The following is a 14,355-nucleotide window of genomic DNA, read 5'->3' as shown; positions in this document are numbered from 1 at the left end:
AATAAACCTGACCAAGGAGGTAAAAGACTTACACACTGAGAACTATAAAACACTGATAAAGGAAACTGTAGATGATTCAATGAAATGGAAAGATATCCCATGCTCTTGGATTGGAAGAATTAATATTGTTTAAAAGGCCACACCACCCAAAGCAATCTATAGACTTAATGAGATCCCTATCATGACATTTTTTCACAGAAGGAGAATAAACAATCCTAAAGTTTATATGAATCACAAAAGACCCAGAACTGCCAAAGCAATCCTGAGGAAAAAGAACAAAGCTGAAGGCATAATCCTCCCAGACATCTGACAATACTACAAAGCTACAGTAATCAAAATAACACAGCACTGGCACAAAAACAGACATACGGATCAATGGAACAGAACAAAGAACCCAGATATAAACCCAAATACCTACGGACAACTAACCTTTGTCAAAGGAGGCAAGAATATACAATGGAGAAGAGACAAGTCTCTTCAGCAAGTGGTGCTGGGAAAGCATGTGAATCAATGAAGTTAGGACACACCCTCACACCATACACACCAAAAAAAACCTCAAAATGGCTTAAAGACTTAAAATATAAGAGCTGATACCATAAAACTCCTAGAAGAGAACACAGATAAAACACTGTCTGACATAAATCGTACCAATGTTTTCTTAGGTCAGTCAACCAAGGCAACAGAAATAAAAACGAAAATAAACAAATGGGACCTAATCAAACTTATAAATTTTTGTACAGCAAAGGAAATCATGAATAAAATGAACAGACAACCTACAGACTGGGAGAAAATATTTGCAAATGATGTAACAAAGAAGGACTTAATTTCCAAAATATATAAACAACTCATACTACTCAGTAACAAAACAAACAAACAAACAAAAAACCCCAATCAAAAAATAGGCAGAAGACCTAAGCAGGTATTTCTCCAAAGAAGACATACAGATGGCCAACAGGCACATTAAGAGATGCTCAACATTGCTAATTATTAAAGAAATGCAAATCAAACTACAATGAGGTATCACCTCACACCAGTCTGAATGGCCATCATCAAAAAGTCTACAAATAATACACGCTGGAGAAGGTGTGGAAAAAAGGAAACTCTCCTACACTGTTGGTGGGAATATAAATGTTGCAGCCACTATGGAAAACAGTATGAAGATTCCTTAAAAATATAAAAACAGAGTTATCATACAATCCAACAATTCCACTCCTGGGTACATATCCAGAGAAAACTCTAATTCGAAAAGATACATGCACCCCAATGTTCACAGCAGCACTATTTACAGTAGCAACCTAAATGTCCATCAACAGAGAAATAGATAAAGAAGATGTGATATATATGTACACACACACACACAATACATACACAATGGAATATTACTCAGCCATTAAAAAAGAATGAAATAATGCCATTTGCAGCAATTTTGGATGGACTGAGAGATTATTATACTAAGTGAAGTAAGACAGAGAAAGAGAAAAATCATATGATATCACTTATATACAGAATCTAAAAAAATGATACAAATGGACAGAAACACACTCACAGATGTAGAAAACAAACTTAAGGTTACCAAAAAGGAAAGGGAGTGCGAGGAGGGAAAAGTTAGAAGCTTGAGATTAGCAGATACAAACTACTATCTATAAAATAAACAACAAGGTCCTACTGTATAGCACAGGGAACTATACTCAATATCTTATAATACACTATAATGGAAAAGAATCTGAAAATATATATATGTGTGTGTGCGTGCATATATATATGAGAGAATCACTTTGCTATACACCAGAAACTAACACAACATTGTAAATCAACTATATTTCAATTAAAACAAAAGAAAACAGAGCAGCCAAGTTCCTCACCTCTCCTATCCATTTATCCCACGATCCACCCATGGCTCCCCACTGCTTGCAGGATAAAGTCCCCGCTCCCTGGCGTAACATTCAAGGCATCCCATGATCCCAAATCTCTGCCCTTTCCGTCTCGCCTCTCCCTTCTTTCTAACTTCACTGAACACATGAGCCCTCCAGGACCTCTCTGCAGCCCTGCTTTGGCCTGCGGCTTTGCCCTGCACACGCACGCTGGGAATGCCTCTATCTAACTGGCAACCTCCTGCTCGCGGTCCAATGCTTGGCTCAAGATCCACCTCCTGTGTGTAGCCTTCCATACCAAGTGACTCAGGGATCTTGACCATCTTCTTCTCTGCAACCCCAGGGTCTAAAATATGTGTGTGTGTGTGTGTGTGTGTGTGTGTTGATTAAAACACCCATCGCACGCCGCAGTGGCCTCATTTACCCATAACATTTTCTGTATTAGGCTGGAAACCCTTGGGGTGCAGGGACTGAATCTTATACATTTCTGACTCTATGCATCTAATATAGTTCTTGGCCCACAGAAGATGTGCCAGGATCATCTCTCAGATAGGTAAACCACTGACAGGCCAACTTAAGACATTTTATCAAAAGGAGGAAAGAAGTAAAGTTCTGCTTACTAATCCTAAACGTGCCTCTTTCTGAGCTTAATTAAGATACTGAGAAAAGATGTCTTTTCTACAGAAACGGCTGACACCTGAGGAATGGGATTTGCGTCAGGGACAGACTCGTAACAAAACTCAATGAAAAACACCTAGAAACTGTGGGGGGAAAGACCACGTTCTTCAAAGCACCCAGCGTTTTTGTTTGATCTGGGTCTCAGAGCATCCACAAGGGGATACAGCCTGGCTCTGGCTCAACAAGACTAACCTCGGGGCTTGGGCTGGCAGCAGCGCTTCAGGACAAAGCTGATGTTGTCTGTGCGCAGGATCTGCTTCTTTAGGTGGCTCATGAGGTCTCCGAGGCTGGGGAAGCTGCGATCGGAGCCATGCAGGCTGTAGCGGCCCTTCTGCACCTCGATCTGAAAGTTCTTGAACTGTTTCTGGACACCTAGCACCTGCCATTCAGGAAAATAATCAGAAAGGATTTGTTTTTAAAAAGGGATCAGGCAAATCTCTCACGGGTATGTATGATGTTAACAACAGGAGAAGCTGGGTGGAGGCCACACAAACCCTGTACTATCTCGGTAACGTTTCTATAAATCTAAAATTACTTAGTAATAAAAAGCTTATTATAAGTACATTAAATAATAACTAATAAAGGAGATCCAGGAGAAGGCACTGATAAAAGAGAGTTAACGCCAGGGAGACAACCTAACAGCACTGATTTCTACAAGAGCGACACTTCATTTTGGCACTTAAGATGAACTTCATAAAAGCACCAACCTCATAAGATTCTTGCTATGATTATATGGCAGGGTGTGTGTAAAAAGTTAGTATGCACTTTATAAAGGTTAGCAAATATCATGCACGAAGTAATAAGTACTAGAGCAAAATTTATCCAGGAACTCCAGTAAACTGAGCTCTTCCAAGAACCTCCTGGGAGGTGGCAGACAGCTGTCTGGTCTGGTTTGCAGCTTGTATGGTTCCCCACAGAGGAAGTATAAGCAGAAGTTTTCCATCATGAGAACTTCTGTACGAAGGAAACTATTTTAGCAGTTACGAATGAGGGCCAGAAAGATCTACTTATGGTGTAAACTAGGGCAAGATATTTAAAACCTTGATGCCTCAGTTTCTTCAGCTGTTCAATGGGGATAATACAACCTTACCTCCTGGGACTAGTGTAAGGCTTAAATGAGAATATAAAGATAAGGTGCTTGGCACAGTGTCTGGTGAGCTAGAATAAACAGCAGGAGTGATCCTATCTATGATTCCTGTTTTCCCCAGGTAAGCTGACACCAGGTAGACTGTTACTGAATCACGGACATTCTTGGTAGAGCACAGGTCAATTCCACCTCAAAAGGTGGTTGCACTGTCTCATGCTCTCATCTGTGATAAAAATACTAAACCTCCTCCAAAGACTGACTGAATGCAGAAGAAAGGGATCCTGCCAAAGCAACAGGCCTGCCAAGGGCTGAGCCACTGCACCGTATCGGCCTCGAGGCCGAGCTATACGGAAGCACTCCAGGTGAGCAGCGACCCCTAGAGACTTCACCCAGGAATCTTGGCAGCACTGGGTTCCTTCTGTCATTTCCTCTTCCACTCCTGACTGAGTCCAACCCCAGGGATTCTCTAGTACTTTTCCTTCCAGTGTCTGAGGTCTGCAATATGCTAATGAGCTGACTCTCATCTTGCAGGCCCCTCCCCTGCCCCAGCTCTCCCAGGTCATGGGGAACCCACTCAACACTAGTGTATTTATTTGGACTAATTCTGTAAAACTCTGTCTTTTAAAATAGTCCATTTCTTGTATTTTAAAAAATTACATGAATAACAAAGCACTGTGGTCTAGCAAGGTCAAGTCAGCAATGTGGCCTCAGAACTTCTCTCACATCATTCTCAGCTTCCAACCACACCTGAGTCACTAACAGACATCTTGTCAAAACACAGGACAGTAATGTGTCTGTTAAAGTGCCTGCAGCTACCATCTGGGGAAAACTATGTTGGGCCAGGTTGCCAATAGGCCTTACTGGTGCTCGTTCATACCAGCTGAATGCCACAGACAGAAACAGCTCTGGGTCTGTGATGGTCCTGGCACCAGGTGTAAAAGAAACCACTCTAAACCACTGAGTGTTTTGTGTGAGATGGTTTTCTGGTCGTGTTCCACCTTCCAGAGCACAGCTCTGTCATGGGTCCCTTGAGAGAAGAAAGAAAGGGCCATGAGGACGGAAGGGTATGGGGTCTGGCTGCCTGGGAAAGGGTTCCTTCTGGGGCACAGGCTGCCCCTGTCGGAACTGCCACGGATCTTCTCAGAGCCCCAGGCTTTACCCCCACCCCCGAAGGGTGGTTCTCCTGGATGGGGTTGCGCGGACACCCTGTGGCCACATGGCTTGGCCCCAGCCAGTGTCTTGACTGACCTCAGACTTTTCAAAGCAGGTGACGGTCATGAGGATATTGTCGAAGTCGGTGCAGCTCCACCGCAGCACATACATCCCCTCCTCGCTTCCTTCTTGCCGCAACTTATTGATGGCATATTCTGTGCTAGAGGGAGAGAGGCAAAGAGAGAAAGCTCACCCCTAACATAAGCACTCTAAACCCCATCGGACGTCCACTTCCCTGAGCTGCCTCCAGTCTGACGTCCCCTCACAGTACCTGTCCCTGGGTCCTAAAGTCCTCTCTGACGTGAGACACGAGGCAGGCAGAGATGCCGCGGAGCCTCAAAACAGATGAGGTCTCCAAGGTCCCGAAGGGGGCTCAGCCTGCTGTGCCAGGCGTTGAGCCCACTCACCCCCAACTTCCCTACACGTGCAGTCTCCACTCGAGCCGTGAGAGCCCCGCAGCTCCCCAACTTCCCTACACGTGCAGTCTCCACTCGAGCCGCGAGAGCCCCCGCAGCTGAGGATGCAGAGCTGATGCAGCGGTAGGGCCCCCAGCCCGACCCAAGGCAGCACAACAAGGACAGGAGCCTCAGCAGAGCACGGACGTGTTCGCTCTACTGCTGCATCCCCCACAGCTGGAGCATGCTTGGCTTGTGGCTCTCAATAAATAAGTGAATCATGGAGGAATGAACACTGAATAAAGAAATCAGTGAGGATGAGAAAGCTGTGAGGAGAGAGCATGCCTCTCCTACACCCCGGAGTCCCCAGAACTGATGCGTCCCACACACCAAGGGCGGCGAACAAACAGCTGCTAAACAAATCTACATGTGCGGTGACTACACCCAGGGAGTTCTGCTCCCTGGGTGCTGGTAAAGAGGGCTGTGTGGCCAATATATGTTAGCAAGGCAGAGACCAACGGCTCCACGGTTGCTGGGTGGCGAGGGTAGGCAGACAAGAAACAAACAGACACGCACATAAACTTAATACGCCAGGAGGTAACAAATGCCACTGAAGACAAAGCAGAGTGGAGGACCCGGGGAGTGTGGGGAGCAGAGGGGGAAGAGGTGGTGTTGTTTCACATAAGGTGGTCGGGGAAGACGTCACCAGTTAGGTGATATCTGAGGGACACCTGAAGGCAGTGGTGACCGTGGAGATTCTGGAGGGAGGGCTTTCCAGACCAAGGGGAAAAGCAAGTGCCACGGCCCTGAAGCCTAACTAGAGCTGGGATATTTGCAGGACTGCCTTTATTATAAATCTCAACCCCTGCTCTGCAATTCTTGGGGTGTGTGTGTGTGTTTCCCTGTGAGTGTGTGAGCCTCTCCAGGCCAGTGACTATATCACTGATCAGCTGCCGGTCCACAAGGCAATCTGGCAACTGAGATCAGGAAAGAGGTGGGAACCGCTTTGTGTGAAAGGTGGTTGAGGAGAGGCTTCCGCAGATATATGTTGGTCTGGAAGAGACTCAGAAGAAACACAGCAGCTGTTTTCCTTTGCCTGAAGGATGGTCATGTGTAAGAGGAAGTAAACTGAACACCTGCTGCTTAAAGTGGTGGAACTCAGATGAGCAGACAGAAGTTACAGGGAGGCAGACTTCAACTTCCTATCAGAAAGGTGCACATGTCTGCAACCTTCAGAGATATAAGCTACTCGCTGCCTCGTGAAGTACTAAGTACTCCATCACCGCAGGTGTTTGGGATGCAGGTGGGACGAGATACCCAGCAAAGCCCTTTCCAGCGCTAAGGCTTGGTCACCCTCACTGTGCCTTCCGGCACTGGAGGACAAGCTGACTCAGGATTCTGTTACTTACTACACCGTCTGCGGTCGAGGTCCTATCTCTCTTGAATTACCCAGAGTGTTTGACACAGCAAGGGGTTAGGAAGTGTAGCACTTCTCGGTCAGCTGTGGAGAGGTGAGGGGTTCAACTAGGAGGACACCCAAGTAAGGGAGAAGAGGTGAGGGGCTGCTGCAGGCACCAAGGTAAGAAATGACAGGAAGGCTGGACCCGGACAGCAGGGACGGAAAAGGGCACCAAGGAAGTACTAAGCCCAGAGGCCTGATGACACCCAGGCCCTAGGAGGCCACGCTCCCCATTGCTAACATGTGGCTTCTTTCCACACACCAGAGGCCACTGAAAATGTTTTCGAACCAACCAGATGGGACCGTGACAGCCATTCTGTATGTTGTGGACGATCAGTGGGGGGGCCACGTCGGTGCAGAGGTAGTGGTGGGCATCTGCCGTGAGCCGGAAGTAGCCATCCACCAGGGACACGAAGGACAAGGCCTCCTCGCGGGAAGACAGCTTCAGTTCCTGGCGAGAGAGCAGAAGTGCCCCGCTTACATCGCATGCCTGCCATCGTAAGCAGCTGACTCCCTGGCGAGCTACAAAGTGAGAAGACATTTAACACGACGGAGAATGCGTGACCCTAAAGGGAAGCTCTTTTTGTGAGCAGTAACTGCACCCCTTGCATTTATATATATCTCTGACTGTTCACCACACTCTTTCATCTCTTACCTCAAAACTTTATCAGATGAGGAACAGTGGGGGGAGGGGGGGGCGCCAGGACAGGCAGCTGGGGCAGGCAGGAGTCTGTGCAGAAGCTGCCACCTGGGTCCAGACACAAGAGGAGGCCTGAATCCAGGTGGCAGACGTATAAAAGCAGAGGTGGGAGGAGCCGAGAGTGTGCAGGTGTTACTCTGGTCCTGGTACTATGCCTGATTCCTATTTACAGAAAAAGAAACAGAGGCACAGGTGCTTCATCTCATTCAGAGTTGGTCTGGAAGGGGAAACTCCTGGATTTTAGTCCAGGGATGGTCCCTGACACAATGACGAGGTTGCTAGATGAAATCCCAGGACCTCTGCGGGTCTGGAGGAGGCAGAGACCTACTCAAAGTGGGAGCAGCAAAGGCAAAAGAGAAGAGGAGGAGGAGCGAGTTTCCACAGAAGGAAGAAAAATGCTTGGAGGTGAAGACAGGTGGGGTTTCTGTCTCGATCTTATAACCCTGAGCAGAGATTACCATTTGAGAGGAACTGTGGGGTCAACCAGGAACATCTGACGAAGGAAGGTATGTAAAGCCACGATTCAGAGCAACCAGACAGAGAGTCAGCTATGATGCCAAAGGAAGGGTGTGTTGGGGTTGTGAGCCAAGGAGGCCAGGAGAGGGCAGGGCTACCACAGGGATGGCGACTCAGGAAGGAGGCTCTGTGCTAAGTGTGCTTTCTTTCAGGTGTGACCAGGCATCTCCTCGCAGGGCCCCAAAGAGCAAATTCGAGACAGTTTGGCTTGGGCAGCTCTTCACCCAGTCACATACAAACGAAACTACGTAAGCACTTAAGTTCTCTGAAAGCGGAAGCCTGAACAGAAAGGGGAGATGTCAAGAACATGAAGAGAGAAGAGATAAATCAAGATATGATATGATAACATGGTAGCAGCAGGCTTTCCTGAAAGACCAGCAACCAAAGTACTGCCTGGAACTCGCACGGCTAGGAAGGGATGGGGGAGTGATATCAATAAGAAAAGACAGCGCACAGTGTTAACCCAGATTCGGGAGCCAGCTCCTCTGGGTTCAAGTCGCAGTATCTCTACTTGCTATTACATTTAAACATATGTAATCGTCATTTTTATTTGTCCAAAACTGTCAAATATTGGCAATTTCAAATGATTTAATGTAATAGCTGTATGACCTTGGACAAGTTACTTCTTTGTGCCTCAGTTTCCTTCTCTGTAAAATGGGGATAACAATATACCCACCTTATAGGGTCAACATGAAAATGAAGAGTTGGTATTTGTAAAGCCTTTAAGACATGAAATACCTGGCACACAGCAGGCTAGTTTTTGTAAAGGAAAACAAAGTAACGAGGAGATGAGGTATCCACTTCTTCTTGCCTTCCCCCTGCTCTCTGCACAGCACTGCAGTTTGGCACAGAGCCGCCAGCCCGTGACCAGGGTGAGCCCTGACTTAGACGTCAGGTGCACCACCTGGGCCCCGGACTTGACTGTGTCAGTCAGGACAGAACAGGGCGGGCTCACAAAGTCTGCATCAGCGCTGCTGCTCCTCCTCCTCTGCCATGTGTCTCCAGGGTGTGGTCACGTAGCATGGCCAGACCACACGTGTGCCAAGCTCTCCCTCACTACACAGTCCCTGGGGAAGAGCACACCTTGGAAACCAAAGCAGTGCAGGCTGGGGCTGCCCCTGTGCAAGTGTCTACACCTCTCCCTATGTCTCAGATTCCCCACTGGAAGTGGAGCCTGACATCATAAGGTCTGTGTAAGGACTAAGTAAGATACTGCAGACACATCATATAACATGACTTAATATGTTGAATAAATACCATTTATTTTTATTTTCTCCCTCCCACCACTTTCATCTCTCCACTAATATCTATCTGGGCTCTTCTACTACTTCCTTCACGTTTTTACTATAGTTTTCTAATGAAATTAATGTATCTTTATTGTTTAAAACATGGGGAGGATGGGGAGAATTAAAAACTAAACCACTCATAATCCCATCATAAACAAACAGTTAATATTTGATTATTTTTCTAAGAACATGTGTGTATATATGCATAATTTTTTTAACAAAATTGGTTCCATTCTATCAATAGTTTTATATTCTGCTTTTTTCCATTTACAAAGCATTTTTCCAGATTTTTTTTTTAATTCAGACATTTGTTTACATAATATTCTACTGCTCAGATGAGTTGTGTTTTAGTCTCCCATTTTCCTATTATCATATATGCAGGTTAGTTTCAGTATTTTGACACTGTAAATACCATTGGGTTAAACACCGTCATTCATAGACCAATGCCTGCATCTCTCACTGTTTCTAGAAGACAGATCCTCATTTCCTGTATGGAGGGATATACAGATATTTTTAAGGCTTTTAATACATGTTTACCAAATTGCTTTCCCAAAAGGTATATCAAAAAGATGAGTTACTCTAGATGTAAAAGGATGCCACCTCTCCTAAACCGTACCACCAGATTCTTTCCCAGCACTGAGTGTTATGATTGTGACATAGAATTTGCCAGTTTTTAGGCAAAACATGGTATTTCCCTAGATGACTGCCTTCATCGCATGGTGCACCATGTCTCACCTGTCCGTCCTCTCCATGTGCGGTCAGCCATGACTTTCCCAACACAAACATGTTTATTTTGGCAGGACTTCCACTTCCCCTGTCAAGCTGGCCTGCCTGTCTAGATCACGTCCTCAAGTGATACCAAAAAAAGAGGAAGTGAGTTGAACACCCCTTCCTCTGTCCGAGAGTCACTTGGGTGTGCCTGACACCATGACAGGCACTATGACTGTGGCCATAGGCACTGGCAGACAGTCTACTCAAGTGCAACGTGGGGCTTCCCACCAACCTCATCCCAGATGACCCACCCAACTCAGCAGAGAGGCCGTGCAGCAGCCCTTGGGATAAAATGCTGACACTCACTCACCAATGTTTTCCTTCAAATCCACTAACTTCTGTGAACTAAATATTGACACTGAAATATCTCTGGGAAGACAGCAAATCCTAAAGCAGATACACATTTGAAGACCAAAGAAAGGCACTGGAATGCACCCATGTAACTTAAAAACAGACACTGATAATGTCAAGGCCAGCAACAGGGACTTTTTGGCTTAAATAAGATGATCGTAAGATTTTCTCTTTGGGACAGAAACCCTGAAGAGCACGTGCTGCATCCCCGTCCGCACCAACGTCTCCCTCCCAACACCAGACCCAAGCTGAATCACGTCTGGAGCAAACTTACCATCTTTTTGTTGTCCTGCTTATTAATGCTGACCACAGACTCTTTGATTACAATGTGAGTGATCTCAGGGAAGTAAGAAAAATTGTTCCACTCTTCCCGGATTTTGTTTTTCTCTTCATCCTTCTTGTGTTTATTGTCCAGTTTTTTCCGTTTCAGTTTATTTTTTTCCTTTTCAACAGGAACAGCCTGATAAGATGCATAAAAGTGACAGAGTGGAGTCAGCTTTCTCATCTTCTATTGGTATTTCTCCTTTTCTCCTGGCAAACCAACATAGGGCCTGTGGCCAAGGAGGAGAAAGCCAGCATGCCTGGACTGACAGAGGAACTGGGAGAGTCGGCACCCATGGGCTTATTCAGGTCCCATCAGGGATTCTTGGGATCCTACACCTGGAATAGACCTTAATGAACACACTGACCAAGCTCCTTACATAATCTATAACGTGCAAGCAAACTCAGGAACGGAAATACCTGCCCACTAGACATGCATCTACAATCAGGTCCCCCCATTTGAACACTGGCTTTCTCCTTTTAAAATCTATCACTGATTGTCTTGACTTTATAGTCATATTCAAGTCAGAGTTTTCAAGAGAAGGTATGACTCCCATGCTTGGATAACCTAGGGAGGCATACATGTCTGCACAAGCTTACATATTTTGTGCAGCAGAAGTCCTGGACACTAGAGATCTGGGATGAGAGCCTGCCTCTGCCAGTTACTTAATTAGGTCACTTCTTTGAGCCCCCATTTCCCCACCCATAAAACAGAGATCTTACATCTTCGCAAGGTTCTTTGAGCTGCAGCTAAGTTCTTGTTAACACAGTACCCACACTACACAGAAAACACTTGGGTGAGTGTTTGGCACTGCTATTTTAGCATGAGAATAAAACAGAAGTAGAAAATAAATCTCACCTTTACTTCAGTATTATTATTTATAATGATGATGCTGATGGCAGCTATAATAATTTATTGAACATTTATCATACGCTAAGCTCTGTGCTAGATGACATTCAGTTCTCTCAACAACACTATGAGGTAACACAGGAAGTACTGCCATTTTATAGATGAATGATATGTGGCTGATATACACGCAGTAACCCTCCCAAGGCCACGCAAGTATACACAGTGGAGCTAGCATCTGAACCGCATCTATTTAGACTGAAAACCCATGCTTTTAAACCAGTCTGCTCTATTGCCTCATCCAACAAACACTTCAAGAAGCAGATCCAAATTGCAAGAAAAATTAGCCAGAGGCCTAAATTCAATTCTTGGCACAATAGCTTATGAGTTAGTTATAACCTTGGGCAAGTTTGTTAACGTGTCTGTGCCTCTTTGTGTTCATCTATGAAACAGGGAAAATGGCAGTATCTCTCATAGATTTGTTTTAAGGAATGAATGAGTTAACACATGTAAAATGCGTAGTAAGGTACCTGGTACATGGTTAGCACTTGGTGAATGCCATTATTTACTATAGTATTACATATTGTATATGTTGGTATCATATTTCTCTATTTCCCTACAGAATTCAATAAACATTTATTTTAGATCTACTGCTACACGGACGCAATAAAAGATGAATGATACATGGTCTCAAGCTCATGAAATAAACTCAGCCGACAGGGGTGATGAACATGCAAAGGGATAACCCCAACAGGGTACACGGAACAAACCATGTGACACAGGACGTTCTGATCAGCCACCTATCAGCACTTACATTTGGTTTCTGCCTCCACTGGATTCCAAGATTTCCAGTTACCATCACTTCAAAGCAGAGAACGTTTCCACTATCATTCGGATGGAACCGATTCATCTCATTTTCTGATGAAATCAGTAGCATGGAAGTCTCAAATAGTTCAGCACCATAATGTTTTGTCAAAGTTTCCAAGGTAGCCAGGTATTTCACCTTCAGGTCATGCGTGGACACGCTGCTGTCACAAATGGTCTTGTTGTTAAACTCCTTTAGGAAATCCTTGAAAACGTTATTTATCCGCATCCTGGTGAGAAGGTTCCTCTGTCTGATGGACTTATTCAATGTTTCTGGAATATATCGCTTGTAGCTAAAAGAAAGTAAAAAAAAATCTCTCTTTCATGTATAGGTTAGCAGAATAGTTCAGAAACGAACCTAAGTCTATAAGCCTTCCTTCCCTGTGTTGCCAAATGAGAAAGAAGGTTCTGCTCCCAGAGGGTCTTAGATGGAGTAAAACTCTGAGGATGATAACCATTAGGAGGTGGAGGTGAAGAGGGGCTGAAAGAAAAGAGAAAAGTACATGTTCCACCGACTTTACTGAAATCGGAATGCCTACAGGAGTCATCAGATTTTCCGGGTCACAGAGGCATGCAGCAAAATGGACTTATCTATGTTTTTGTCTGCTAGTGTCACTGTTCCTGTGCACACTGGTGCTCACATAAACACACTGTTATTAAGATTCAGCATCAGTCAGAAAGCCACCTGGAAGATGTCAAGAGTGACAAAAGATGTTCTGTATGTTCTACTTGCATATCTTATTTTACAGTTTTTCTGTAAAGATCACATATTGTTTTTATAAGAAATGGGAAAACACATAAAAGCTAATTAAATACAAAAGACTTAGTGTTTGCCATGTTCAAATGTCCCACGTATATTAAATGAATCAACAAGTAACCTGAAAGATCAGTTACCCATCTAGATGCTAATGAGAGAGTATTTATAACTAACAGAATCTCAGCAAACAGATACACTGCTAGAAGAGCAACCAGCTTTGAGAAGACTATGAACACTAAAGAAAAAGAGAACAAGTCCACTGGGGATCAAACAAGTGGGGAGACCCGTCGGCCTGTTACTCCCAGGCCTGAAAAAGCACCTGGCACAGGGAAATCCCTGCTGCACAGATGGTTTCACAACAGTGGAAAACCAGTGGAAGTTTGAAATTTACCCTCAACAAATATTGTACTTTTTTTAGATTAATGTAACAGAGAGGGAAAGTTATTTTTTACTTTAGCCCCATGAAAAAATAAAGAGGAGGTGCCCAGAGCCAAAGCCACAGAAAAAGGAGAAAGTAGCAGTACAGCATGTATCTAATCAGTCCCTGCATTTCTGAGGAGCAACTCGTGATCTGCTCCAGACTCTGGTGATCTGCTCCAGACTCTGGTCAAGGGCAAGGAGATATACGAAGTAATCTTATGAGAAGATACATGCCACCTATCACAAGTAACACAGCTATAAATAATGCTCTCTTCAAAATGAGACTGTCTTACGACAATCACAATAGCCTATTGATTTACAAATTATATTTCCAGACTTCTCTGGTGGTCCAGTGGTTAAGAGTCTGCACTTCCACTGCAGGGGGCATGGGTTCAATCCCTGGTCAGGGAACTAAGATCCTGCATGCCACGTGGCACGGCCAAAAATTATATTTCATAGATGGGTTGAAGTTAGGCAGATTGAATATTCCTTCACAAAGACTTGATTGCAAATGATAATTTTAAGTAAATACAGTTTTCTAAAGGTAAGAGTTGATCGTGCTTCACATCAGAATTAACAGCTCTCTAGTGAACTAGTTCAGGCTGGGAAAGACAGCAGCTGCCTATACAGCTATATTGAGAAGGATGTTAAGACAGACCCAGCGCAAAAGGAAAAAGTGCAGTGACAGATGGCAACGCCCAGCGTGGGCAGGGAGGAAGGGCGAGGGCACGTGGGCCACTAATTTGACTGGCACCCCAGCCCAGAACTTTCACCCTAGTACAAATTTCTGAGGTCATCAGCCAACATTTAAACTCAGGAC

At 44.9% G+C, this 14,355-nt stretch overlaps 1 protein-coding gene across 1 annotated transcript in view; it reads right to left on the bottom strand.

Moving 5' to 3' along the window:
• JAK1 (Janus kinase 1) overlaps positions 1 to 14,355 on the bottom strand; it is a 135,216-nt gene that overhangs the window by 21,422 nt on the left and 99,439 nt on the right. Inside the window, exons 7-11 of the mRNA XM_057717374.1 lie at positions 12,309 to 12,651; positions 10,601 to 10,786; positions 6,996 to 7,153; positions 4,885 to 5,008; positions 2,742 to 2,928 (exon numbers count right to left, since the gene is read on the bottom strand). Coding sequence (XP_057573357.1) covers positions 2,742 to 2,928; positions 4,885 to 5,008; positions 6,996 to 7,153; positions 10,601 to 10,786; positions 12,309 to 12,651 — 998 coding nt within the window. The remainder of the gene's footprint in view (positions 1 to 2,741; positions 2,929 to 4,884; positions 5,009 to 6,995; positions 7,154 to 10,600; positions 10,787 to 12,308; positions 12,652 to 14,355) is intronic.

This window comes from Hippopotamus amphibius, chromosome 1, assembly GCF_030028045.1.
Source record: "Hippopotamus amphibius kiboko isolate mHipAmp2 chromosome 1, mHipAmp2.hap2, whole genome shotgun sequence".
NCBI lineage: Eukaryota > Metazoa > Chordata > Mammalia > Artiodactyla > Hippopotamidae > Hippopotamus > Hippopotamus amphibius.
The sequence above is the reverse complement of the archived record's forward strand: the minus strand, read 5'-3'. Positions and strand labels throughout refer to the sequence as shown.